Genomic DNA, 27676 nt, shown 5'->3' with positions numbered 1-27676 from the left:
GCGAGAACTTCCTGGCATTTTCTCACGTCCTCATCCAACACATTTAAGGCAAAAAAAGCCTTTTTACTGCCCATTCCAGGTCGGTTGGTAGTCAACACCTTTAAGAGTGTCGGAGGCAGATATTTACATATATCTGAATTTAAGTTGTACTTCTTTCATTTCTTAGTCATATTTGAACACAGCTCGTGTTTTCCATTTATTCTCTTGATGCTCTGTCAGCAAGTATACTATGTGTGTAAACCTTGAGTTCTTTGGAATGTGTTTAGACTAGCATTTTGTTTTGTCTACAGAGATGGGACGAGAGAGAGGGTGGTGGGATCGGGAAGACAGACCATTTTGGGTGTGCGCGATAGAAGGTTCTAGGGTTAGACTGGTCTCAATCAAAATGTATATTGGCAAAGCTTTGAGAATATACAACAAAATACCTATTCTGTCTCTGGTGGTTTTTCAACTCAGCTTTAAGTGTCGGAAAGAACTTGGGAGCAAATTGTGACTTGAATTCCCTGGGAGGAACAACTGGTCCAAAACGCAACAAGAGTCAAAACATAATTCAACTACTTAGTTTGAGCTCACTGAGTAATAAGGAATTGTCAACCAAAATGTGATCCTAAATGTACAAATAACCAATGTTATCTTTCATTAATCCTCTCAAAAGAAAAGGGAAATAATATAATTTGACCTTTTTGTCTTGTGTTTTGTCAATAAGGTTAATTTCACTGAAATATTGATATACTTGCCAATTACAACATCTTGTATAATTTCCTGGGTACAGCAGCAACTTGCCTAAAAACTTCCCAAAACCCCTAAAATGTTCATTTTTAGCCTCAAGCCTGTTTACTGGTCTTCTAAAAATAAAGTCAATTATTTGTAATGAGTGACATATGTTAGCTCTTACACAAACCTACCTATAATGTCACTTACAAAACTTGTTCTGCTTGCTTAGCATATTATCACCCAAAAAATGTTTCTGCTTTAACATTTTTCCATACGCACAGAAAAAAAAAGCATTTCAAGAGGAAAATCAGGGAACTTTATTTGCATATTACATTACCCAGTCACTTATTACGCTTACACTGTATTAACAACGTAAATTTGTTGACGGTATGTGACATGGAAAATGACAAACCTTGAACTGTAATCAAGCTGATATAAATATTTATACATTGAAAATAATAAACAGACTCAACATTGCAAGTCACTAAATATACCTGAAATTCATCGCTTCATTTTAGGGATGACGATGTTCCCACTGGTTGCCATGGGGATTAATAGTCTGCGCTGGTCCATACGCAGGTACTTCTCGATTAGGACTTCTACGGGGACCTTGTCGTTAACGTGACCCTGCCTAAAGGGGGCAAACACCACATTTAAAAACCACAATAAGTAGAACTGAAAAATATTAGATACGTCTCTCTATTGACTGTAACGCCTAACATAACACACCGACCTTCTCAACAACAGTACTACATCTTCAACTTCGATAGTTTTTCTCTTGGCGTGATGAGCAAACGTCTCTAGGTCCTCCGCCATTCGATCAAAGAATTTATCCATTCTAGTTAAACATAAAAAAAAGAATATAAAGAGCAGCTAAACAGCATTAAGAATGGTACTTTAAGGTACTTACGTCTCTTTTAAGACGGGGTAAACATCAGGGGACACCTTTGTTTTGGCGAAGTGCCGGAAGACGCCCATAAGGTAGTTTTTAGGAAGTCCCACTTCATTCTTGACTGTGGCACTTTTGGGCTTTCTCTCACGTTTTGGTTTCACAGAGGGCGCACCTTCACTTTTATTACTGCTGGGTTAAGACAGAACAACAGCCAAACATTATGCACATTTTTTACAATTTCTCAAGAAGTTTGCAGTCTCTGAAGTGTGTTGTCCATAATCCAGCCTTCATGCTGGACTCTAGACTAGTTAAAAGTGCTTTAATAAGCCCTACTTGGAAACATTTATGTCTGTAGCTTTAATGCTAATGAGCTTTGCTTGTCCACATCTATCCCACACAGTACAGTATTGGCTCCATATACACATTGCCAGTAACTGCACTAGTCCAGAGTAACAGATGCCATACATGATGCAACAATGTAACATTAAGAAGTGGGACAGAAGGACACAAATGTTAGCAAAACTAACATAACTATGTGAGATACAGTACTAACATTACTGTCACAGTTGCATGTGGTTGAGATTGTCATGACCCCGGGATGTAGAGACAGAGAGTGATGTACAGGTAAAAGAGTTGAATTAAACTGGGAAAAATAAAGGTAAAACTAGGCAATGTAGCACAAAGGCAAACAGTGACACTAAACAATGACCTGCCGGCCGACGGGTGACTCAGAAGGAACTTAAATAGGTCCAATTACCAATAGACAACAGGTGCGCTGGAGGGAAACGGAACAGAAATGGAGGTGCAGCAAACCCTATAGGAACCAAGTAGGAAAACTAGAAAGTAGAAGCATTTTTGCGTGGATTTCCTACTAAAAAATGGTGAATGTTCAAATCCAGAAAACGTACGCAGAAAAAAAATCAGATGTATTTATTTTGTACATCCCCATCAACGTGTAGGTAAGCGCACATGTTGGAGTGGCTCGCCACTCTCGGTTTATGCCTTCATTGAAATATGCAAATCATATTTAAATTAGCCACGTGCCTGAGATCCCGCACGCCGCAGTTAGAAAAAACAATGAGCAAGGCGGGCAAAAATAATTTCACCCACAATGACATGAAGGTGCTTTTTGCTGCAGTGTAAAAAAGTAATCTGTTCCACTATTGCAAGTTAGTGCAGCAGTGCATGCGCCGAGGGAAAGGGTCAGGTGAGGTTTAGAATTTCACACGTCACGCACAGGTTTTCATCATGAGTATTTTTTGTACACGGAAAGAATCAGGGGCTTATTTGGAAGATCTTAAGACGTACTTTAACCAGAAAAAAAGGGCAAGCCACTAACTTTAGGCCACTGACTTGTAATGATGCCGTAAAGATGGGAAATCAAATTGGGGGGGGCGCACATACAGTATGCCCAAAGTGCATCACGTTGATTAATATTAGGACAATTACATAAATCAATATATTCACCAGCATCTTGCACAATGCCAGCTTGTTACCAATCCTGCTGTTACTTAGAATGTAAGAATCATGCATTGAACCCAGGCTACATCACTACATTGTTGCATTTGCACAGCACAAATGATCTGTACATTGATTGAATGAAAATCTGTTTGACGTACACAAATTTGTTGTATGATGGCGAGCAATATGTGTGCAGTCAATAGCTCTGGTTAAATTGGCTCTCCAAGTACCACCATTACAACCAACATTAAAATACAGTAGCATAGTAGGCCTAAATATCTATTAAAATAAGGCAGAGGTTTTATTTAACAAGTATATTTAATATTTTGGCCACTGTAATTTTACACAGTTTGAACAGTAACACTGTTTGAATATACAAACATAAAACATTGTACTTTAATCAAGTGATTCTTTGGCGTACCACTAGATGAAGCCACGTGCAACAGTTTAAGGATTACTGCATTAGGAAAACCGGCTGTTGCTTCAAATTGCCCTTTAATGTTGGCCTATTGTATGGGAATTAATATACATCTATGGGAGGGGAAAGTACGTAATATATATATATACATACATACATACATACATACATACATACATACATACATACATACATACATACATACATACATACATACATACATACATATATATATATATATATATATATATATATATATGTATGTGTGGGAAAAAAAATCACAAGACTATTTCATCTCTACAGGCCTGTTTCATGAGGGGGGGTACCCTCAATCATCAGGAGATTTTAATGGGAGCATTCGCATACCATGGTTTATATAGGGCACAGAGTGGGTGGGTACAGGCTGGCGTAGGGGCGTGGTGATTGGCTCATGTGTTACCTAGGAGGTGTTTCCGTCTATGGCGGCATGTTGTTACAATTTCGCTGCGCTTGTTGAGGGATGACAGGTCTGGACGGTAAATAATAAACAGTTTCTCTTTCAAGCATAGGTTGCATCTTTTATTACCACTATTGTAAGGTGTGCTGGATGCAAGAATTTGCCATGTTATTGAATATTCAACATTATTGTCTTTGAGGTCCCAAATGTGTTTGCTGAGTTCTGTGGTATTTCGCAGGTTTTTGTTCCTGAAAGAAGCCTTGTGATTGTTCCATCTGGTTTTGAATTCTCCCTCGGTTAATCCTACATATGTGTCGGATGTGTTAATGTCCTTGCGTATTACCTTAGATTGGTAGACAACTGATGTTTGTAAGCACCCCCCGTTGAGAGGGCAATCAGGTTTCTTTCGACAGTTACAGCCTTTGTTGGTTTTGGAGTCGCTCTGTCTGGGGGCCGACGGCTCATTTGCAATTGTTTTGTTGTGGTTTGAGATGATTTGTCGTATATTGTTCATGCAGCTGTAGCTCAATTTAATGTTGTTCTTGTTGAATACTTTTCTTAGGGTGTTGTCTTTGGGAAAGTGTTTGTCAATCAGATTGAGGAATTTGTGTCCAATGTTAGTTGAGACGTTTTTGCTGTATGGGGGGTTGTACCAGATGATGTCGTTTCGTTTTCTGTTCTTTTTTGGCTGGTTTCCTGGCGTGGGTTCATAGGTGAGGGTGAAATTGTATCCGCTTTCATCAAGGGCTTTTTGGTACGGGGGGGTTGCTTGGTCAAATTCAGCTTTGCTAGATGACAGCATCGATAGCCTTTTATTAATTCCGGTAGGTATTCTTTTCGTGGTGGTGGGTGGGTGGTTGCTGTCATGGTGCACGTATTGGAGTGTTGTGTTGGGTTTCGTGAATGGTTGGTAGCTGTTATTTCTCAGGTTGAAAGTGACGTCAAGGAAGTTGACGGTTTGCTTGTTGGCTTCAATCGTGATCCGTAGGCCGTTCTCTTTGAAAATTTGGCATATGCGCTTCTTGGTATTCTCGCTGCTCCTTGGCGAGGCGCGACACACTGCCAGTCCGTCATCACGGTAAATACCAAGGTTCAGATTGAGGCTAGCGAGCTGGGAGAGGAGGAAACTCCCAACGAGTTCACACGTTTCTGCTCCGTCAAAACTTCCCATAGTGACGTCAAATGTTGCATTGTTCTTTTTTTGCCATGGTGTACTGTTGTGGATGAGAATGGAGTTTTTTGCGTGGATGATGATGTTTCTTTCGTTGCCTGTGATTGAGTCGTAGTCTGAGGCGAAGTCTAGTGCTTGAGTCAGTAGGTCTTGCGTGATGGAAGGGTAAAATTCCTCGATATCAAAGGAGATAAAGTTGTGTTGTTGTTTGTCTTGGATGTTGTTGAACCATTTGATTACTGCTGCTGTATTTCTCCATTGGTTGAGTGGTGTTTTGTCCTTGATTTTTGTGTTGACTCTGTCCAGGATTATTTTGCTGATTTTTCCTATTTCAGATTTAGTTGGGTTTATTAGTCGGCATGTTGGGTTATTTGCGAAGTTGGGTTTGTGGTCCTTCAATGTGATGAAGGCTTCCTTGTTGGCTGTGGCGTCCACCCTGTCCTCAATGTCCAGTTCAGCCGCGATCCTTTTATTTTCCAGGTGGATGTTCTGTAAGGTGTTGGGTTGCGCTTTTTTGTATGATTTGGTGATGCTTCTGTCTAGTAAGGTGTGGTGTTCTGGTATGTCCATTCTGTAGAAGTTTGTGGTTTTATCGGCAGCTATGATGAGGTTGTTTACTTTCTTGATGCGCTCCTTGTCATTTTTCAGCTTGGTGAGGAGTGGGTTGCGGATTGGCTTGAATTTGACTGATTGTATAATTTTGAGCATGTCGTTCTCAAAATCCTTTAGTTCCTCAACTGTGGGTGGGTTCTTGGTAGATTTGAATCCGTAAGTTTTCTTTTGCGTTCCTTTTGTTTCAGGGTGGAGGAAAAAATGTGCTTTCCACCGCATCCTTCTTAGGAAGTGTACCGTCTTTTCTATGAGCCTTAGCTTGTAGTCATTCTGCGCGGGTATGGGAATGTTCTTCGTGGAGTAGTCGATGTTGAATTTTTCCATTTCTGATCGTCGTACAGTGCTCAACAAATGTCAATTTGGAGCGGAGTATATGTCTTAATAAGGTTATCCAAAAAATAGTGCTCGATACCGTAGTAGAGCGCAATATATGTATGTGTGGGGAAAAAAATCACAAGACTATTTCATTTCTACAGGCCTGTTTCATGAGGGGGGGGTACCCTCAATCATCAGGAGATTTTAATGGGAGCATTCGCATACCATGGTTTATATAGGGCACAGAGTGGGTGGGTACAGGCTGGCGTAGGGGCGTGGTGATTGGCTCATGTGTTACCTAGGAGGTGTTTCCGTCTATGGCGGCATGCTGTTACAATTTCGCTGCGCTTGTTGAGGGATGACAGGTCTGGACGGTAAATAATAAACAGTTTCTCTTTCAAACATCGACTACTCCACAAAGAACATTCCCATACCCGCGCAGAATGACTACAAGCTAAGGCTCATAGAAAAGACAGAACACTTCCTAAGAAGGATGCGGTGGAAAGCACATTTTTTCCTCCACCCTGAAACAAAAGGAACGCAAAAGAAAACTTACGGATTCAAATCTACCAAGAACCCACCCACAGTTGAGGAACTAAAGGATTTTGAGAACGACATGCTCAAAATGATACAATCAGTCAAATTCAAGCCAATCCGCAACCCACTCCTCACCAAGCTGAAAAATGACAAGGAGCGCATCAAGAAAGTAAACAACCTCATCATAGCTGCCGATAAAACCACAAACTTCTACAGAATGGACATACCAGAACACCACACCTTACTGGACAGAAGCATCACCAAATCATACAAAAAAGCGCAACCCAACACCTTACAGAACATCCACCTGGAAAATAAAAGGATCGCGGCTGAACTGGACATTGAGGACAGGGTGGACGCCACAGCCAACAAGGAAGCCTTCATCACATTGAAGGACCACAAACCCAACTTCGCAAATAACCCAACATGCCGACTAATAAACCCAACTAAATCTGAAATAGGAAAAATCAGCAAAATAATCCTGGACAGAGTCAACACAAAAATCAAGGACAAAACACCACTCAACCAATGGAGAAATACAGCAGCAGTAATCAAATGGTTCAACAACATCCAAGACAAACAACAGCACAACTTTATCTCCTTTGATATCGAGGAATTTTACCCTTCCATCACGCAAGACCTACTGACTCAAGCACTAGACTTCGCCTCAGACTACGACTCAATCACAGGCAACGAAAGAAACATCATCATCCACGCAAAAAACTCCATTCTCATCCACAACAGTACACCATGGCAAAAAAAGAACAATGCAACATTTGACGTCACTATGGGAAGTTTTGACGGAGCAGAAACGTGTGAACTCGTTGGGAGTTTCCTCCTCTCCCAGCTCGCTAGCCTCAATCTGAACCTTGGTATTTACCGTGATGACGGACTGGCAGTGTGTCGCGCCTCGCCAAGGAGCAGCGAGAATACCAAGAAGCGCATATGCCAAATTTTCAAAGAGAACGGCCTACGGATCACGATTGAAGCCAACAAGCAAACCGTCAACTTCCTTGACGTCACTTTCAACCTGAGAAATAACAGCTACCAACCATTCACGAAACCCAACACAACACTCCAATACGTGCACCATGACAGCAACCACCCACCCACCACCACGAAAAGAATACCTACCGGACTCAATAAAAGGCTATCGATGCTGTCATCTAGCAAAGCTGAATTTGACCAAGCAACCCCCCCGTACCAAAAAGCCCTTGATGAAAGCGGATACAATTTCACCCTCACCTATGAACCCACGCCAGGAAACCAGCCAAAAAAGAACAGAAAACGAAACGACATCATCTGGTACAACCCCCCATACAGCAAAAACGTCTCAACTAACATTGGACACAAATTCCTCAATCTGATTGACAAACACTTTCCCAAAGACAACACCCTAAGGAAAGTATTCAACAAGAACAACATTAAATTGAGCTACAGCTACAACAAAGGCTGTAACTGTCGAAAGAAACCTGATTGCCCTCTCAACGGGGGGTGCTTACAAACATCAGTTGTCTACCAATCTAAGGTAATACGCAAGGACATTAACACATCCGACACATATGTAGGATTAACCGAGGGAGAATTCAAAACCAGATGGAACAATCACAAGGCTTCTTTCAGGAACAAAAACCTGCGAAATACCACAGAACTCAGCAAACACATTTGGGACCTCAAAGACAATAATGTTGAATATTCAATAACATGGCAAATTCTTGCATCCAGCACACCTTACAATAGTGGTAATAAAAGATGCAACCTATGCTTGAAAGAGAAACTGTTTATTATTTACCGTCCAGACCTGTCATCCCTCAACAAGCGCAGCGAAATTGTAACAGCATGCCGCCATAGACGGAAACACCTCCTAGGTAACACATGAGCCAATCACCACGCCCCTACGCCAGCCTGTACTCACCCACTCTGTGCCCTATATAAACCATGGTATGCGAATGCTCCCATTAAAATCTCCTGATGATTGAGGGTACCCCCCCTCATGAAACAGGCCTGTAGAGATGAAATAGTCTTGTGATTTTTTTTCCCACACATACATATATTGCGCTCTACTACGGTATCGAGCACTATTTTTTGGATAACCTTATTAAGACATATATATATATATATATACATATATATATATATATATATATATATATGCATATATATATATATATATATATATATATATTAGGGGTGTAACGGTACACACATATATAATATATATATACACACACACATATATATACATATGAAGTGCACATACATGTAAGAATCACGTTAAATTAATACATTTGATTTGGATTAAACAATACAGTTATGCAGGTTGAGCTCTAATGCCGCTAGCTTAATGCTAACGGACAATGGACAAAGTCGCTGGCAGGCTAACCAAAATTAACATGGCCAATTTTTGGGTACATTCAGTATAGACAAACAATCATTCAGACTCACAGTCATGTCTATGGATCTTTTACAGTCTTCGGTGAACCTAACGTGCATATTTTTGGAATGTAGGAGGCAACTGTAGTACCCGTATAAACCCAAACACGACAACATGCTGCACACTCCACACAGAGATGTACAAACGGAAATTCGAAGACGTACACGGCATAAAGTTAGACGTTATTATCTGTAGTAATGTCAAAAGAATTAGGGTCGTTTACACATGTTTGAACAAGAAATGCCTTAATTACCTTGAAACACCTTTCTCCCCTTACTTTTGCCAGGTGTCAACTCCGTTTAGGTGCGCGACCAGCTGCATCGCTCCCGACAGGCGATTTAAATGCATGTTTTTTGGTTGTTGTTTTTTTTTTTCTTCAAAATGAAGCATACAGTAAACATTTTATGATATTTGAGATGTTTTTCAAACGCATTATGGCCAATAGTACCTAAATAGACTATATACAGTGTATGTATTCATACAATATATTAATTAATTTGTTTTGAAGGCGTGGCAGCATTTATCTTGCAGTGGTGGTGCGCTACAGTCACCCTGTCACTTCTTTAACACTGCCCTTTAGATTATATTTCTGGTTTCTATGGTTATCATTTACTCTTTGCCATCATTGGTAACCCAAAGACTAACACCTTTGTTCAGTCATTAGTTTAAAGAGGTAATTCTGCATAATGCGGGATCTCAAAAACGATAAATGCAGCCAGTGATGATTGTATAGGACTTGCCTGGTTTGGGGATTTAAAGCAGTGGGTGAGGCCTGATAAGCCACTTGAAACGTCCTCTTTTCTCGAACAAACGCTGGAGTCTTCATGGGGATGTCTGCAGATAATAAAATCACAGATGTTTAAGTTTTTCAAAACAACCTTATACTGAAAGACTGAAAGACCTTTATTCTCTTCTTCGTCGTCATTTTCCTCCCATTCGTCCTGTTCAGGTGTAACCGCACCTTCAACGGGGGCTGTCTCTATGGGGGAATCACCAGCTCTTTCGCTACTGCTCACCTCCGGATGATGAAAACTGGGTTGTGCTTCAATACCAGATTCATCCGGGTCCGAGTCTGGATGTGGACCACTTTCAAGGTCGCTGCAATCCACTTCGATGCTGCTGTGAGAATTCCTCAAACTGTTCTTGCCACCCACGTCTTGCTCTGACAAGCCTACATACAGGTAGAATGAAGCAAAATTTAAACACTTTCATGTTTTTATATCAACATCACATACAAATGCACAGAGCAGCCAAACCCACCATCATTATCTTATATCCAAAACAATATACAATATATATGTATAAAAATCTGAAACCAAAAATGCTCTGATAGCTAGCTAGCTATCTGTTCCAAATGTTTATTATTGTGGTTGTACTTATTTATTTGTAATATTTTGCATTTTTTTGTGAAGTTTAAGCTATATAATCCGTATTTATAAGTAGCGGTAGATTAAAAACAACCAGTTTATGTTTTGGTCTTTTAATTTTTATTTTATGATTAAAAATTGAAAGACTAAAATTAATTGGTTTAATTGAATTTTATTTTGAAACACACACACAAAAGGTGAAAAACAAAGCGTTTTTTTTTTTCAAGTATTGAAAATCAATAACTAGATCTTGAACTTTTTTTAAATTTTATTTCATATAACAATAATAAAAATCAACTGACCGAAAACAGGTTTTTTTGGTTGTACCCTGTGTTTGTACAACATATTGATCCGTGATCATCTGATCTTTCTGAAACAGGATACAACACTACATTTATTTTTTTCCTGCAGACTAGCCTCTAGCTTGTTTGTGAATAACAACTTCCGGTACTGGTGTCACGATTAAAAACATTTTTTATGCTGACTGCAAAACAAAAACTATTTTTCAGATGTAGTTATTGTTTTGAAACCAAAAAAGAACACTTAGTTTTCTACTTAATTTTTTTAAGTTTCAAAATTGTTTCTTGTTTTTCCAATTCCCATTCATTCAATGACCAAAATAAACACTGACCCAAAACCATAAAAAAATAGAAAAAATAATGTTCCAAACTCCATAATAAAACTGTAAAGACATTATTGTAAGTAACATTTAATTGTTTATAAAGAATATATCAAATATGTAATATATAATTCAAACAACCCATCATATACTAATACGAATGCGATACGATGCATCCGAAAAGTATTCACAGCGCACTTTTCCCCCATGTTATGTTACAGCCTTATTCCAAAAAGGAATAAATTAATTTTTGTCCTCAAAATTCTACAGACAATACCCCATAATGACAACGCGACATGATGCTACCACCACCATGCTTCACTGTAGGGATGGTATTGGCCTGGTTTCCTCAAAAAACATGATGCCTAGAACTCAAGCCAAGGAGTTCAAACTTTGTCTAATCAGACAACAGAATGTTATTTCTCATGGTCTGAGAGTCTTTCAGATGCATTTTGGCAAACTTTTCTTTTTTACCAAAGAATGGCTTCCATCTGCTACAGAGATGGTTTTCCTTCTGGAAGGTTCTCCACAGAGGAATGCTGTAGTTCTGGGCATGAACATCGGATTCTTGGTCACCTCCCTGACTGGACTAAGATAAATGCAGCAATGTACAGAGACATCCTGGATGAAAACCAACGCTTCCCATTCAATCTGAATCCGTACCTAATAAAGTGTGTTTAAATAGATGAACTGATCCTTACCAGGCTCTGTAGTGTCGTCCTCTTCAACGGGCATGACAAAAGTTCCCCCAAATCGATGAGCTTGACGATCGATGTGCTCAACGTCTTGATTCAACTCTTGCTCTTCATCCGTTTTTCCTTTTGACTGAGACCTGGCAGCAAGAGCATTCTCTTCCTCGGATGGAACTGTAGCAGAGTCCTCGGTTGGGGGTTTGGTCCCTTCCTCTTCTTCCCTGTTGTCCTCACCCTCAGATGGCGTAGTAGCATCCTCGTCCTCTGATGGCTTTGTGGAGTCCTCTTCAGTTTGTGAGTCAACCACAACCATTTCCTCTTCTTCCATGTTGTCTTCTTCCTCAGGTGGTGTAGTAGCATCCTCGCCCTCTGATGGCCTTGTGGAGTCCTCTTCAGTTTGTGAGTCAACCACAACCATTTCCTCTTCTTCCATGTTGTCTTCTTCCTCAGGTGGTGTAGTAGCATCCTCGCCCTCTGATGGCCTTGTGGAGTCCTCTTCAGTTTGTGAGTCAACCACAACCATTTCCTCTTCTTCCATGTTGTCTTCTTCCTCAGGTGGCGTAGTAGCATCCTCGCCCTCTGATGGCTTTGTGGAGTCCTCTTCAGTTTGTGACTCAACCACAACCATTTCCTCTTCTTCCATGTTGTCTTCTTCCTCAGGTGGTGTAGTAGCATCCTCGCCCTCTGATGGCCTTGTGGAGTCCTCTTCAGTTTGTGATTCAACCACAACCATTTCCTCTTCTTCCATGTTGTCTTCTTCCTCAGGTGACGTAGTGGCGTCCTCGTCCTCTGGTGGCGTTGTGGCGTCCTCTTCAGTTTGAGAGTCAACTAGAGCCACTTTATCTTCTTCCATTTGGTCTTCATCCTCAGGTGTTGTTGTAGCATTCTCATCTTCTGTTGGCGTTGCAGCATCCGCTTTAGTTTGAGAATAAACAAGACTCTTTTCTTCTTCCATGTTGTCCTCTTCTACAGATGGCGTTACAACAACTTCTTCAGTTTGAGGGTTAACTGCAGCCTTTTCCACTCCTTCCCCTTTGTCGTCTTCTTCCTCAGACTCAGGGGTCTCTAACTCAGCTTCACAATCAGTTGTATTCTTCTCCTCCTGGCATTCAGACACTTTTCCATCTGGCTGGGTCTGTGCTCCAATCGCCATCACACTGCGTATCGCAGACACCATGACAGTGGACTGGTCCTGTGTCTCAAGTACGGCAAAGACGCCGACGGGAACGTCACCAGTGTCGTATCGAGCCGTGTTCGAGTGGATAATTTCATTGATGAGCTCTTGTTTATTCAAGTTGCTTAGTTTGGGAGAGAAACCCTCGGCCAGGGTGCTCTCACCGAGGCCTTGCTCTCCCTGAATCAAGCTGCTTGTCTCTGTGAGGGAAAAGTTGAGAAACAAATCTATTAGCAATGACAGAGCACAACACTATGCTGCTCAAACAAATAACAGCTAAACATTTGATAGAAAAATATAATAATCAGGGCTACAAACATATTTTTATCACCATGATCTAAAAGCATCCTATTCACAGCATCGCCAAAACCCTCCTTTGTGGTTTTTCGACGTTGAGAAAGTCTCCTCCGCAGGCCTTTTTTATCAGTCTGAACATTCTCAAAGGGTGTTTTTAGACTGAAGGAAGTGGTGCTGCAAAGCAAGGTAGGATGACGTCATCATTATGTTACTGCAGCGACAATAGACACCAGCATTGTAGACAACAATTTATACCTCGAAGACAGCGACAGATCCTCTTGTGCTGAATCCTCCTCTTCGTTTTCACCTTTTTCATCTGTTTGCACAAGCAGCGAGTCAGCAAAAACATACAGCAAAAAATTATACCGTGGAACCTAATGTGATACTCGGGATGGGTGATATGGCCTAAAATCTGTATCACAATGTATATTGTAGCCTCTTGCGATAATGATATAAAGAATATCACGATACACCATTTAGCAATAATAATAGAACCATTTCTAAACGTGTTACAAAGGCTCCCAATATAGACTATATATAGGCTCCATATTCAGTAATATATTGCGTCATTTCCAGTTGTATAATTTTTTTCAGAACTATTATTAATTTAACTGTTAATATCTGGTTACACTTCTGCAAAAAAATTATGAAGCACTTTTTCTATTGTTTGGATACTTAACATTAGTTTTGGGCAATATTACAAATTTGGTTATGGATCCAATATCAAGTAGGTACAGTGGCAGTATTGGCCACACCAATGCTGATACTTAAAATTATCTCAATTATAATCAGACAAAAACATAGCATGACAATGTAACAATATCAATTAAATATTTAAATTGTTCACTTATATATTAATTTTTTTATATACAAAGTTTTCAGCAAAACAAAGTCAATAGTGCAAAATAACTAAACCCAAGCAAAAACTACTTTTGGCTCAGATATAAATCATTTGTTTTTTGCACTTAAGTCCTCCTGTGTTTGTAAACAACAAAAAACACAATTTCATGATAATAAAAAATATCGATCTAGTCACTGTAGTATCTATCATATACTGTTACTATACATGGTATCGTTACTGTCGATATTTGTATCGACCCACCCACACCTGTCTACATTCTAGTTGAGCGTTCGGCATTGCTTATTGTATCCTCTTACAGTGTGTAGTGTAGCATGTCTTCCAGTAATAATGATTCTTGAAAGACTATGTATTTGCCGCCAAGGAGTTCACAATTAGTGACTTAAAAACAAGTTTAACACTGTAGAAGGTTGTTAGCTGCTGGCAAGGTCTCTACATTGCGTTGAGGATGTGTTCATTAACCTGCCACTGTCAAATTTGCAGGACATCGCTAGAATGTGTCATCAACATACATTATCACGATATAACTAGAGTATAATATTAAAAGTGCTATCATTGGCCAAATGTATATAATTTATATTGTTGACATTGTCCAACACTAAGGAAAAATAAAACACCACACAGTGTCACTGCTCCCCTTCCAGTTTCTTTATTTTAGTTTGATAAAACCTGCTCCTTTACCGGTACTTGTTTTATTATTGAATACCAGCTAGTAGGGATGCTCAAAACATAATCAATTCATATTTGAATCGCGATTCTTATTTATGCCGATTCTAATTCGATTAATAATTTTGAATAATAATAATAATAATCGGAGTTGGGGCACGATGGCGAGCGCCTGGTGGCCGGGCCTGTCCCCATGGGGCCCAGCCGGGCACAGCCCGAAGAGGCAACGTGGGTCCCCCCTCCAATGGGCTCACCACCCATAACAGGGGCCATAGAGGTCGGGTGCAATGTGAGCTGGGCGGCAGCCGAAGGCAGGGCACTTGGCGGTCCGATCCTCGGCTACAGAAGCTAGCTCTTGGGACGTGGAACGTCACCTCGCTGGGGGGGAAGGAGCCTGAGCTATTGCGCGAGGTAGAGAAGTTCCGGTTGGATATAGTCAGACTCACCTCGACGCACAGTAAGGGCTCTGGAACCAGTTCTCTCGAGAGGGGCTGGACTCTCTTCCACTCTGGCGTTGCCAGCAGTGAGAGGTGACGGGCTGGGGTGGCAATTATTGTTGCCCCCCGGCTCAGAACTTTGAACATGTCACAAGGGAGGTACTGGACATTGAGTCCGAGTGGACCATGTTCCGCACCTCTATTGTCGAGGCAGCTGATTGGAGCTGTGGCCGCAAGGTAGTTGGTGCCTGTCGTGGCGGTAATCCTAGAACCCGTTGGTGGACACCGGCGGTGAGGGATGCCGTCAAGCTGAAGAAGGAGTCCTATCGGGTTCTTTTGGCTCATGGGACTACTGAGGCAGCGGACAGGTACCGACAGGCCAAGCGGTGTGCGGCTTTAGCGGTCGCGCAGGCAAAAACTCGGACATGGGAGGAGTTTGGGGAAGCCATGGAAAACGACTTCCGGACGGCTTCGAAGCGATTCTGGACCACCATCCGCCGCCTCAGGAAGGGGAAGCAGTGCATGTGTATGGTGCGGATGGTGTTCTGCTGACATCGACTGCGGAAGTTGTGGATCGGTGGGGGGAATACTTCGAAGACCTCCTCAATCCCACCAACACGTCTTCCTATGAGGAAGCAGTGCCTGGGGAATCTGTGGTGGGCTCTCCTATTTCTGGGGCTGAGGTTGCTGAGGTAGTTAAAAAGCTCCTCGGTGGCAAGGCCCCGGGGGTGGATGAGACCCGCCCGGAGTTCCTTAAGGCTCTGGATGCTGTAGGGCTGTCTTGGTTGACAAGACTCTGCAGCATCGCGTGGACATCGGGGGCAGTACCTCTGGATTGGCAGACCGGGGTGGTGGTTCCACTCTTTAAAAAGGGGAACCGGAGGGTGTGTTCTAACTATCGTGGGATCACACTCCTCAGCCTTCCCGGTAAGGTCTATTCAGGTGTACTGGAGAGGAGGCTACGCCGGATAGTCGAACCTCGGATTCAGGAGGAACAGTGTGGTTTTCGTCCTGGTCGTGGAACTGTGGACCAGCTCTATACTCTCGGCAGGGTCCTTGAGGGTGCATGGGAGTTTGCCCAACCAGTCTACATGTGCTTTGTAGACTTGGAGAAGGCATTCGACCGTGTCCCTCGGGAAGTCCTGTGGGGAGTGCTCAGAGAGTATGGGGTTTCGGACTGTCTGATTGTGGCGGTCCGCTCCCTGTATGATCAGTGTCAGAGCTTGGTTCGCATTGCCGGCAGTAAGTCGGACACGTTTCCAGTGAGGGTTGGACACCGCCAAGGCTGCCCTTTGTCACCCATTCTGTTCATAACTTTTATGGACAGAATTTCTAGGCGCAGTCAAGGCGTTGAGGGGATCCGGTTTGGTGGCTGCAGGATTAGGTCTCTGCTTTTTGCAGATGATGTGGTCCTGATGGCTTCATCTGGCCAGGATCTTCAGCTCTCACTGGATCGGTTCGCAGCTGAGTGTGAAGCGACTGGGATGAGAATAAGCACCTCCAAGTCCGAGTCCATGGTTCTCGCCCGGAAAAGGGTGGAGTGCCATCTCCGGGTTGGGGAGGAGATCTTGCCCCAAGTGGAGGAGTTCAAGTACCTCGGAGTCTTGTTCACGAGTGAGGGAAGAGTGGATCGTGAGATGGACAGGCGGATCGGTGCGGCGTCTTCAGTAATGCGGACGCTGTATCGATCCGTTGTGGTGAAGAAGGAGCTGAGCCGGAAGGCAAAGCTCTCAATTTACCGGTCGATCTACGTTCCCATCCTCACCTATGGTCATGAGCTTTGGGTTATGACCGAAAGGACAAGATCACGGTACATGCAACCGGCCGAAATGAGTTTCCTCCGCCGGGTGGCGGGGCTCTCCCTTAGAGATAGGGTGAGAAGCTCTGTCATCCGGGGGAAGCTCAAAGTAAAGCCGCTGCTCCTCCACATCGAGAGGAGCCAGATGAGGTGGTTCGGGCATCTGGTCAGGATGCCACCCGAGCGCCTCCCTAGGGAGGTGTTTAGGGCATGTCCGACCGGTAGGAGGCCACGAGGAAGACCCAGGACATGTTGGGAAGACTATGTCTCCCGGCTGGCCTGGGAACGCCTTGGGATCCCCCGGGAGGAGCTGGACGAAGTGGCTGGGGAGAGGGAAGTCTGGGCTTCCCTGCTTAGGCTGCTGCCCCCGCGACCCGACCTCGGATAAGCGGAAGAAGATGGATGGATGGATGGATTTTGAATAATTGTTTTTAAGAATTCATTTTCATCTCCATACTTACTTGCTGTGCATATACTGTATGTCATCCTTCAGCAACCAATAGAAGATTTTGTAACCTGTATTGAAAAGTTCAAATATAATAACTATACCTAATAACACATTGCGAGAGTCGGTTTGAATCATCAATTCTGATCCGAATCATCGAATCGAATTTGTGAGGTGCCCAAAGATTCCCACCTCAAGAAGCTAGTGTTGTTGTGCGATAGTACATTTTGTAAACATCACAGCTCAACACTTAGTGTCCAGATGTCTAAAATCTCCCTAACGAGTTCTATTTACCGTGTCTATTTTTTGCTCCTGAAATTGAATGTGGCAGTCATTTCCCACAAATATAAATTAGTTTTTAAGTAATCAGTAGATAACACTTTTCCATCGCTAGACTTCATATAAAAAATAAATATAAATGATCATATATAGACACCATAGCCCGTGTTTCCTTATCTTCAGAATATGCCTGCCATGGGTATTTCATTCAGCTTACATTTGTAATACTTTTTATTCTTTCCTTAAACCTTTCATGCCCCTGTGTGGTTCTACACTGGTAAAGCTGCTGGAAATGTGAATTTCTTTTGAAGACAAGTATCTATCGAACATGTCGGCATTGCAGTCGTGGGAGACCATGGAATTCTTATTCTTGGCCAGGGTTGTTTTATATACAGTATGTGCAAACTGCTGCGGAGAACCAGCTTACGCACTCCATTCGTCTTTACACCCCCTCAGGGTGGGTTTGCCGGCGGCAGTAGCTGCAAGCCAAGTGGCGCGAGCAGGAGCAGCATGCACCAACTACAAGCACCTCAACTTTCAATAGTACAGCACAGGCGCATCACACACACCCTGTGCAAGCAGACACACGTATCACTATGAGTGAGTACCTTTCACATTTGAACTGATAGTACCCGGTACCTGGGAATCGATATCGGTACGTAGTAGTACCAATTACCGGTACTTTTGTGTGTGTTATAATGTTATAACAATACCAATATTATACCGGTACTAAAATTATTTCGATATTTTTCTAAATAAAGGGGACCACAAAAAAATTGCATTGGCTTTATTTCAACAAATAATCTTAGGGTACATTAAACATATGTTTCTTATTGCAGTTAAGTCCTTAAATAAAATAGTGAACATACTGGACAACTTGTCTTTTAGTAGTAAGCAAACAAAGGCTCCTAATTAGTCTGCTGACGTATGCAGTAACCAATTGTGTTATTTATCATTCTATTATTTTGTCAACATTAACATGTTCTGTCTACACTTCTGTTAAAAATGTAATAATCCCTTATTCTTCTGTTGTTTGATACTTTACATTAGTTTTGGATGATACCACAAATTTGGGTATCAATCCGATACCAAGTTGTTACAGGATCATACATTGGTCATATTTAAAGTCCTCATGTGTCCAGGGACATATTTCCTGAGTTTATAGACATAATATAATTTTTTTTTAAACGAAAGAAGATGTTGTGATGCTAAAAAACATCGACGTAATCACAGTAGTATCGACTAGATACGTGCCTGTACTTGGTATCATTACAGTGGATGTTAGGTGTAGATGCACCCATGGCGTTTGTTTACATTTTGATACCGGTGAGCTACGGCAGTGTTTCCCACACATTCATTTATTTGTGGCGGCCCGCCACGAAAGAATTACGTCCGCCACAAATGGATTTTTCGGCTTTTGACTCGCTCGACCGCTCATAAAAGCAATGGGACTGTCTGTGAATGTTGCTTGTAGTTACACCTCAGGTGCAGTAGGTGGCGGTAGCCGACTATGCACTAGCACTTAATTCACCTGGTGGTGGGGAAGAAGAAGAAGAAGAAGAAGAAGAAGAAGAAGAAGAAGAAGAAGAAGAAGAAGAAGAAGAAGAAGAAGAAGAAGAAGAAGAAGAAGAAGAAGAAGAAGAAGAAGAAGAAGAAGAAGAAGAAGAAGAAGAAGAAGAAGAAGAAGAAGAAGAAGAAGAAGAAGAAGAAGAAGAAGAAGAAGAAGAAGAAGAAGAAGAAGAAGAAGAAGAAGAAGAAGAAGAAGAAGAAGAAGAAGAAGAAGAAGAAGAAGAAGAAGAAGAAGAAGAAGAAGAAGAAGAAGAAGAAGAAGAAGAAGAAGAAGAAGAAGAAGAAGAAGAAGAAGAAGAAAGAAGAAGAAGAAGAAGAAGAAGAAGAAGAAGAAGAAGAAGAAGAAGAAGAAGAAGAAGAAGAAGAAGAAGAAGAAGAAGAAGAAGAAGAAGAAGAAGAAGAAGAAGAAGAAGAAGAAGAAGAAGAAGAAGAAGAAGAAGAAGAAGAAGAAGAAGAAGAAGAAGAAGAAGAAGAAGAAGAAGAAGAAGAAGAAGAAGAAGAAGAAGAAGAAGAAGAAGAAGAAGAAGAAGAAGAAGAAGAAGAAGAAGAAGAAGAAGAAGAAGAAGAAGAAGAAGAAGAAGAAGAAGAAGAAGAAGAAGAAGAAGAAGAAGAAGAAGAAGAAGAAGAAGAAGAAGAAGAAGAAGAAGAAGAAGAAGAAGAAGAAGAAGAAGAAGAAGAAGAAGAAGAAGAAGAAGAAGAAGAAGAAGAAGAAGAAGAAGAAGAAGAAGAAGAAGAAGAAGAAGAAGAAGAAGAAGAAGAAGAAGAAGAAGAAGAAGAAGAAGAAGAAGAAGAAGAAGAAGAAGAAGAAGAAGAAGAAGAAGAAGAAGAAGAAGAAGAAGAAGAAGAAGAAGAAGAAGGACGGAAGGCATCAAAATATTCGTGCCATGGGGAAAAAAACTTAAATGGTGCTTTTTGGCGACAGTTAGCAGCTTGGTGGCTCATAGCCGGCTAGCATTGCTTCATTTTTACAGGTGTTATAGGTAGATAGTAGTGATGGGACGCCTCCTCTGTGCCCTGTGAGCGGGTCTTTTCTACAGCCGGAGAAATAATAACTAAGAAGAGAAAGCGTCTAAAATTGAATACGTTGGAAAAACTGTTTTTTTTTTAATAAAAATGTGTAAAAATAAATAAATAATAATTTCCAGGTCCACAAGCATCCTCATTCACAACACGTTCTCTTAGATTTCCATGTTATGATACATGTTCACATTATTTATTGACTGTATCTAAAAAAGACAAAACATATATTTTTATTTAAATGAAGTTATGAAATAATCCTAAATGAAATACAATGACTTGGTTTATATTATTGTATATACTAGGTCAGTGGTTCTCAACCTTTTTTCAGCAATGTACCCCCTGTGATTTTTTTTTTAATTCAAGTACCCCCTAATCAGAGCAAAGCATTTTTGGTTGAAAAAAAAAAGATGAAGTAAAATACAGCACTATGTCATCAGTTTCTGATTTATTAAATTGCATAACAGTGCAAAATATTGCTCATTTGTAGTGGTCTTTCTTGAACTATTTGGAAAAAAAAGATATAAAAATAACTAAAAACTTGTTGAAAAATAAACAAGTGATTCAATTATAAATAAAGATTTCTACACATAGAAGTAATCATCAACTTAAAGTGCCCTCTTTGGGGATTGTATTAGAGATCCATCTGGATTCATCAACTTAATTCTAAACATTTCTTCACAAAAAAAATAAATCTTTAACATCAATATTTATGGAACATGTCCACAAAAAATCTAGCTGTCAACACTGAATATTGCATTGTTGCATTTCTTTTCACAGTTCTTTTTGACAGACATTTTAGTGACAAACCTGAGCTTGTGCTTCACTGAGTTTATGAACTTACATTCATATTTTGTTGAAGTATTATTCAATAAATATATAAAGGATTTTTGAATTGTTGCTATTTTTAGAATATTTAAAAAAAAAATCTCACGTACCCCTTGGCATACCTAAAAGTACCCCCAGGGGTTCGCGTACCCCCCATTTGAGAACCACTGTACTAGGTCATAAAATCAGTGTCAGTTGAGTCGGTCCATAGGTTGCCTGTAGGGATTTTTAATGTCCAGCAGATGTCATTATTTAGTGACACAGTATCGACACAGTATCAATACAGTTTTGCAATGTGTCAAAACGCTTCATGACGCCTCATCAACCCATCACTAGTAGATAGCTTATAGCTGCATCGCTCGCGGCTCGTCATATATTTAACGTTAATCCGTGATTTCACCGAGCGTTTCACCGAGCGTTTCACTGACGGTGAGCAGCCTGACGCTGCTTCATTATCACAGCCGCTGTTTGACTCGTGGCCCGGGGCAGACGCTCGTAGTAACAGTCACGTGTTACAATACCGACGAGCTAACGTGTCCAGGTTATAACCATGTTGTCAATAAACACACATGGACTGAAGCTAAATTGTCCACTGCAGCATGTGAATGCAATGAAAATAATAAAATCTGAGCCAACCAGCTGTTAAAATGTTGTCCAGGTTAATGTTTTGGCCATTAAAGGCCCTTCATTTCAAGATTTCAACTGTGATTGGGCTTTAAACAGGTGGCTGACCTGTTCAGATGAGTGTAACTGCTACTGGTCAAATAATGTGAAATAGCATTTAATTGTACATGTATGCAATGCCATTTAAATGCAATTATAGATAATAATAATAATAATAATAATAATAAATACTGTGTAGTGTTGTAAATAGTCAACGGGAAGGATTATATTAACATATAAGCCATGAGCACTACACAGCCAGAAAAAAACCTAGGCAGGACAAGTACAAATATTGGGGCAAGTAGATTTGAGAAGTCAGGCAAGTAGAAAAAAACCTTAACGTTGAACCCTGCATGTGTTGAGCTGCTGCCGCTTAAGGTTAGACGGCACTGTACATAGAGCGTTTCTGCTCGTTAGTAATAAATTCTAATGTTGGATGTTCACTCCTTCACACAGATGAGTATAGAAAAATATTTTCAACGGCCGAAAGGGGCTCGACTTGGAGAGGAGGTAGGCCTACAGTTCGGACCACAGGTGCGACCTGTTCAGCAGCAGCAGCAGGAGGAGGAGGAGGAGGAGGTTGACTGACTGTGGCAGGACACCTCTGCCTCTGTTTCACTTCATGTTGCTGGTAAATAATATGGTTGTAGTAGTAGGCTAAAGTTAAATTATTTAGTATTCACTAATTAAAGGGGCAGAGCTTTAAGAGACATTTTAGCTTTTATATTTTATAAGATATATTTTTTGTAAAAACCACAATTAATAAATATATTTCAGTGAATCACTAATTGTTCAAATCTGTATATAAATATGTACATAAAATGTTGTAATTATATTCCAACTCCGCATTCTTCTTGGTCATCGCCGCTGCCGCCGCCCCCCCCCCGCCCACCCGCCGACCACACCACCACAAATAGATGCCTGTCCTGTTGGAAACACTGTACGGTGTGTAGTGAAGCATGTTCACCTATTCCTCGTCCTGCAGGGATGATACTTGTAAGAAACTTATTTTATTTTTTCGCCATGGAGACCAGGATTAGTGATTTAGAAGTAGCTAAAACACTGCCGACGGCGGATGGACGTTAGCCGCTCTTAAAGCACCTCTTCTTGAGGGCGTTTCAGTGTTATAACTTCACCTTTATCGTTAGTTTTTAAGCCAAAATGCGTCCATTCTCCCTTTTCTGTCTACACACTGTGTCTGCTTGCAAGTACGCCGTGATTGTGTGCCGCCGAACATGCTCGTCTGCTCGTAAAACCAGCAATGTCACGACATGACTTCGACGTAGGCGCAGGGGGGTGTGGGACCGATGCGGTATAGTACCAAAAATGATTCATTAGTATCACGGTACTATACTAATATACCGTACAACCCTAGTGTGTTAATAAATATTGTTTTTAAATAAACGTCTTAATTTGCTGAAACTCGTTAGAAAACAAACCTGAAATCACTACTGTGTCTATTTTAGGAAACCTTTTACCTGGAGATATCATTTTTAGGATTATAACTATGAAATAGTTGCCAATGTTGTCAGCATTAGAGGGGCCCTTCAGGGAAATGCTGGACAGTGCGTGGCTTTTATCTTATTAGTTAGTGCTGCTTGACTTAAAGGGGAACATTATCACCAGACCTATGTAAGCGTCAATATATACCTTGATGTTGCAGAAAAAAGACCATATATTTTTTTAACCGATTTCCGAACTCTAAATGGGTGAATTTTGGCGAATTAAACGCCTTTCTATTATTCGCTCTCGGAGCGATGACGTCACAACGTGACGTCACATCGGGAAGCAATCCGCCATTTTCTCAAACACATTACAAACACCGAGTCAAATCAGCTCTGTTATTTTCCGTTTTTTTGACTGTTTTCCGTACCTTGGAGACATCATGCCTCGTCGGTGTGTTGTCGGAGGGTGTAACAACACGAAAACAGGGACGGATTCAAGTTGCACCAGTGGCCCAAAGATGCGAAAGTGGCAAGAAATTGGACGTTTGTTCCGCACACTTTACCGACCAAAGCTATGCTACGACAGAGATGGCAAGAATGTGTGGATATCCTGCGACACTCAAAGCAGATACATTTCCAACGATAAAGTCAAAGAAATCTGCCGCCAGACCCCCAGGAAAAGAGTGCGGATGAGGGTATGTCTACAGAATATATTAATTGATGAAAACTGGGCTGTCTGCACTCTCAAAGTGCATGTTGTTGCCAAATACATTTCATATGCTGTAAACCTAGTTCATAGTTGTTAGTTTTCTTTAATGCCAAACAAACACATACCAATCGTTGGTTAGAAGGCGATCGCCGAATTCGTCCTCGCTTTCTCCCGTGTCGCTGGCTGTCGTGTCGTTTTCGTCGGTTTCGCTTGCATACGATTCAAACCGATATGGCTCAATAGCTTCAGTTTCTTCTTCAATTTGGTTTTCGCTACCTGCCTCCACACTACAACCATCCGTTTCAATACATGCGTAATCTGTTGAATCGCTTAAGCCGCTGAAATCCGAGTCTGAATCCGAGCTAATGTATAAACTTGCTGCTCTATCCGCCATGTTTGTTTGTATCGGCATCACTATGTGACGTCACAGGAAAATGGACGGTTGTATATAACGATGGTTAAAATCAGGCACTTTGAAGCTTTTTTTAGGGATATTGCGTGATGGGTAAAATTTTGAAAAAAAACTTTGAAAAATAAAATAAGCCACTGGGAACTGATTTTTAATGGTTTTAACCCTTCTGAATTTGTGATAATGTTCCCCTTTAATACTCTCAAGCAGTGACGATGTGTGGTCGCCAGTTCGAGCCTGGCATGAGCACTTTAGTTGCGTTTGAATTTTCCAAATTTTCATGACGTCAAAACGGACAGTTTGTAGGTTCCACAGTACAAAGATGATAAAAATGATCTTTATCTTACCCTCACCCTTCCTGAGCTTCTTTATAAAAGTAGATACGTTGACGGTGCGACGTGGTCTCTTTCGGCTCAGCCTCTTTGCGGTGCTTCGTGCATTGCCAAAAGTTAAGTCGGGCAGATCCAAACCGGAAAGCTCAATGCTAGAAAAACAAAACAAAAACGCACCAACATACTCATTACTTAGTTTTGTTACAAATACATGGCAAAAATATGACAAAAAGAAGAGTTTACCTGGAATTTGTGGCAATGCTGTGGTCTGCTGAAGACGGCTGTGACTCCACTGGTGCAGCTTCCTCGTGAATCACAGGGGACTTGACAGGCTCTAAAGTGCACAAGTATTCACGTTGTTAGAAGACAAACATGTTAAGATAAGAGCAGTGTTTTTCACACCCGTCTGCAAGATGTTCATGAGAATGTGCCTCGGCGTGTCGCCCTCTAAAAGCATCACAGAGGAAGCCCGCGTGTTTGGGTTTCCCAGGCCAAGAGAGACGGTTCTCTCTTTGCTTGCAGGTGGAAGATTCTTCTTGGATATGCTCTAGAAAGAGAAGTCACAATTTTAAAAGTGCCAAATGCCGCTCTGGGAAGTGTTTTTTTCCAAAACCTTACCTCACGCATCTTATGCTTTAGACTGCGCCTCAAGATGTTCTGTGGGGTTTGTGCATCAGCCTTTTTCACGCTCAATCTGGTGCGGTAGATAGATGAGGGATTTTGATCTCTGGAGACGCTGAAGTAGAGACAGAGCAAAACAGTACTCAGAAACAAATACATTTTAACCAAAGAGAATATATTACAGAAATGTCGGCAGAAAGATGTACATAGAAAAAAAATACATTTACCATTTAGGAATTACAGCATTATATGTCTGTCTTTACAATCCTGAAATATGAAGTCAGCCGGTAAATTCCATCATAGTTTTTGAATGTCCTTTCGAGGCGACAGCTGTGACGCTCACTGCCGTCGTTTGTCACATTTCAATCAGAAAAATTCTCCACTATGGTCAGATACTGTCATAGTATAATGCGCAGTTATTCGCTCTAAATGGCATTTTATGACGTTTTTATGTTATTAGATAATTTTTAGATTCCCTTTTCAGAAAAGGTACCCTCTGTTGAAAACCCCATTTTAAAATTCCAGGAAATATGGACGTTATGAGCTATTTTTCTGGTAATTGTGACGTTGCTTCTCAACTTAATTAAATAATAAAAAATTAAACAATCACCATTTTCTTTAATTCAATAAGTGATTTTCTTTGAGTTATTTAACTACCGGTAATCATTTTTACCTTTTTATTTGATGCAATGATGACAAACAACAATGTTGTTTTGAAATTCACTTTCCAAAATGCAGGTCACACATTTCTTTATTGCAGTGGTTCTTAACCTTGTTGGAGGTACCGAACCCCACCAGTTTCATATGCGCATTCACCGAACCCTTCTTTAGTGAAAAATACAATGTTTTTATTTTCCAAATTCAAGACAAAGTTATATGTTTTTGGTAACACTTTAGCATGGGGAACATATTCTAAGTAACACAGACTTAATTTAGAGTTATTTGGACACTAGGGGAACATATTCTAAGTAACAAAGACTAAATTTAGAGTTATTTGGACACTAGGGGAACATATTCTAAGTAACAGAGACATAATTTAGAGTTATTTGGACACTAGGGGAACATATTTTAAGTAATAAAGACTTAATTTAGAGTTATTTGGTTAGGGTTAGGGTCAGGGTTAGAGTTATAATAAGGCCATGCTGAATAAGGCATTAATAAGTAATTAATAATGACTAGTTAAGAGCCAATATGTTACTAATTTGCATGCTAATAAGCAACTAATTAATGGTGAATTTGTTCCCCATACTAAAGTGTTACCATGTTTTTTTACTGGTACACAAAATGAACCGTGCATGAACATCACCTTGTTCAAACAACAAAACCAACACAGTGCATAAACTCACAACAAATTACACACCTGCAAATCAGTCTGACTTCTGCTGTTGCCGTATCCGTAATACGCCCGATAGGGAGAAGTTTTTATTTACACGATGAGTCGGGTGTGTCTTGACCTCCGCCGAACCCCTGAGCCCAACTCACCGAACCCCTGAGCTCGACTCACCGAACCCCTAGGGTTTAATCGAACCCAGGTTAAGAACCACTGCTCTATTGTCTTAATGGATAATCCAGGGCAAAAACGCGATACATTTTTGAACTTCAAAAATTCATAGCTCCCTTCATTTTAGGCCGATCACAATGGTTCGAATACCATTGGAAAGCTTGTTCTTATGTCTTTAGAATGGTGTCATTTTAAAAATATATATATTTTGAATTTGAATTTTTTTGTCACAAGACCGGTTTCATTTAAATTCATTTTTCACAAATATCTACTTAATACAAGTATTACTTTTTCAATTCCATAAAAATCAAAGTTCCTTATGCAATTGTATAACGAGGCTCTTATTGATATATATTCAGTTACACGCGGCCCTCAGAGGACAGCCATAATTGCGATGTGGCCCTTAAGAAAAATGAGTTTGACACAGCTGCCCTGGCTACAGTAACATAAACACGCTCTTATGTTGTTCGTAGTCGGGGAAAGTGAGTTACAGGATGGAAGTCCAGTGTTAAAAAGTATATAGTAACGTACGAGCGGTTCAGTTAGGTGCTTGCTTAGTGTTATGTTTCTTACCTGCGAGTTATAGGAGTCATTGGTGGCTCGGTACTGAGAATTTGTTCAACAAGAACCCGAGCAGACAAATCCCCCGTCGGCTCCATCTCGCCACCTTAGCTGTTCGACTTTCGGTAAGCTAACAACAAACAACAACGTACAGAAACGGCGACAATTAAAGTTGTGTTTCATTAGTTGTCTAAAGCTGGTGATGAATAACAAGTCTTACCGGATGACCAAACTCTGCCTTGTTAGTTTGATGTATTTGTAAGCTATTCAACTGGACATGATCCAGTTGATGACCCGCCTTATTTTTTTGAGTGAAACCTCGCGAGAACTACATACTTCCGCTTCCTTTCTCCTTCCTTCGTGGTTTTGAAAGTTTAACAGAAACACTGCCATCACGT

The 27676-nt window shown here is 40.9% G+C and overlaps 1 protein-coding gene across 3 annotated transcripts; it reads right to left on the bottom strand.

Annotated features, from left to right (window-relative positions):
- Positions 1-1007: 1007 nt before the first annotated feature.
- cenpt (centromere protein T) lies at positions 1008-27631 on the bottom strand. 3 transcript variants are annotated; one of them, XM_061967836.1, is made up of 14 exons: positions 27499-27631; positions 27291-27408; positions 25214-25331; positions 24998-25142; positions 24839-24929; positions 24611-24747; positions 13395-13455; positions 13174-13313; positions 11678-13042; positions 9892-10161; positions 9731-9824; positions 1625-1795; positions 1448-1552; positions 1008-1345 (listed from the first exon to the last, which is right to left on the bottom strand). In XM_061967836.1, exons 2-14 carry the CDS (start codon positions 27374-27376, stop codon positions 1216-1218), a joined length of 2913 nt encoding a protein of 970 aa, XP_061823820.1. In that variant the 5' UTR covers positions 27377-27408; positions 27499-27631; the 3' UTR covers positions 1008-1215. The 3 variants fall into 3 exon arrangements, with proteins under 3 accessions (XP_061823820.1, XP_061823821.1, XP_061823822.1); XM_061967837.1 differs by having other exon boundaries at positions 1625-1792; XM_061967838.1 differs by having other exon boundaries at positions 24617-24747.
- Positions 27632-27676: the final 45 nt, after the last annotated feature.

This window comes from Nerophis lumbriciformis, linkage group LG11 (genome assembly GCF_033978685.3).
Source record: "Nerophis lumbriciformis linkage group LG11, RoL_Nlum_v2.1, whole genome shotgun sequence".
NCBI classification, from domain to species: Eukaryota; Metazoa; Chordata; class Actinopteri; order Syngnathiformes; family Syngnathidae; genus Nerophis; species Nerophis lumbriciformis.
The sequence above is the reverse complement of the archived record's forward strand: the minus strand, read 5'-3'. Positions and strand labels throughout refer to the sequence as shown.

Coding starts and splice junctions, on each gene's coding strand:
- cenpt (XM_061967836.1), bottom strand. CDS start 27,376: ATGGAGCCGACGGGGGATTTGTCTGCTCGGGTTCTTGTTGAACAAATT. Junction 24,930..24,997: donor CATGAACATCTTGCAGACGG/GTGTGAAAAACA, acceptor TGTGCACTTTAG/AGCCTGTCAAGTCCCCTGTG. Junction 1,796..9,730: donor GCTTTAAATCCCCAAACCAG/GCAAGTCCTATA, acceptor GTCTTAACCCAG/CAGTAATAAAAGTGAAGGTG.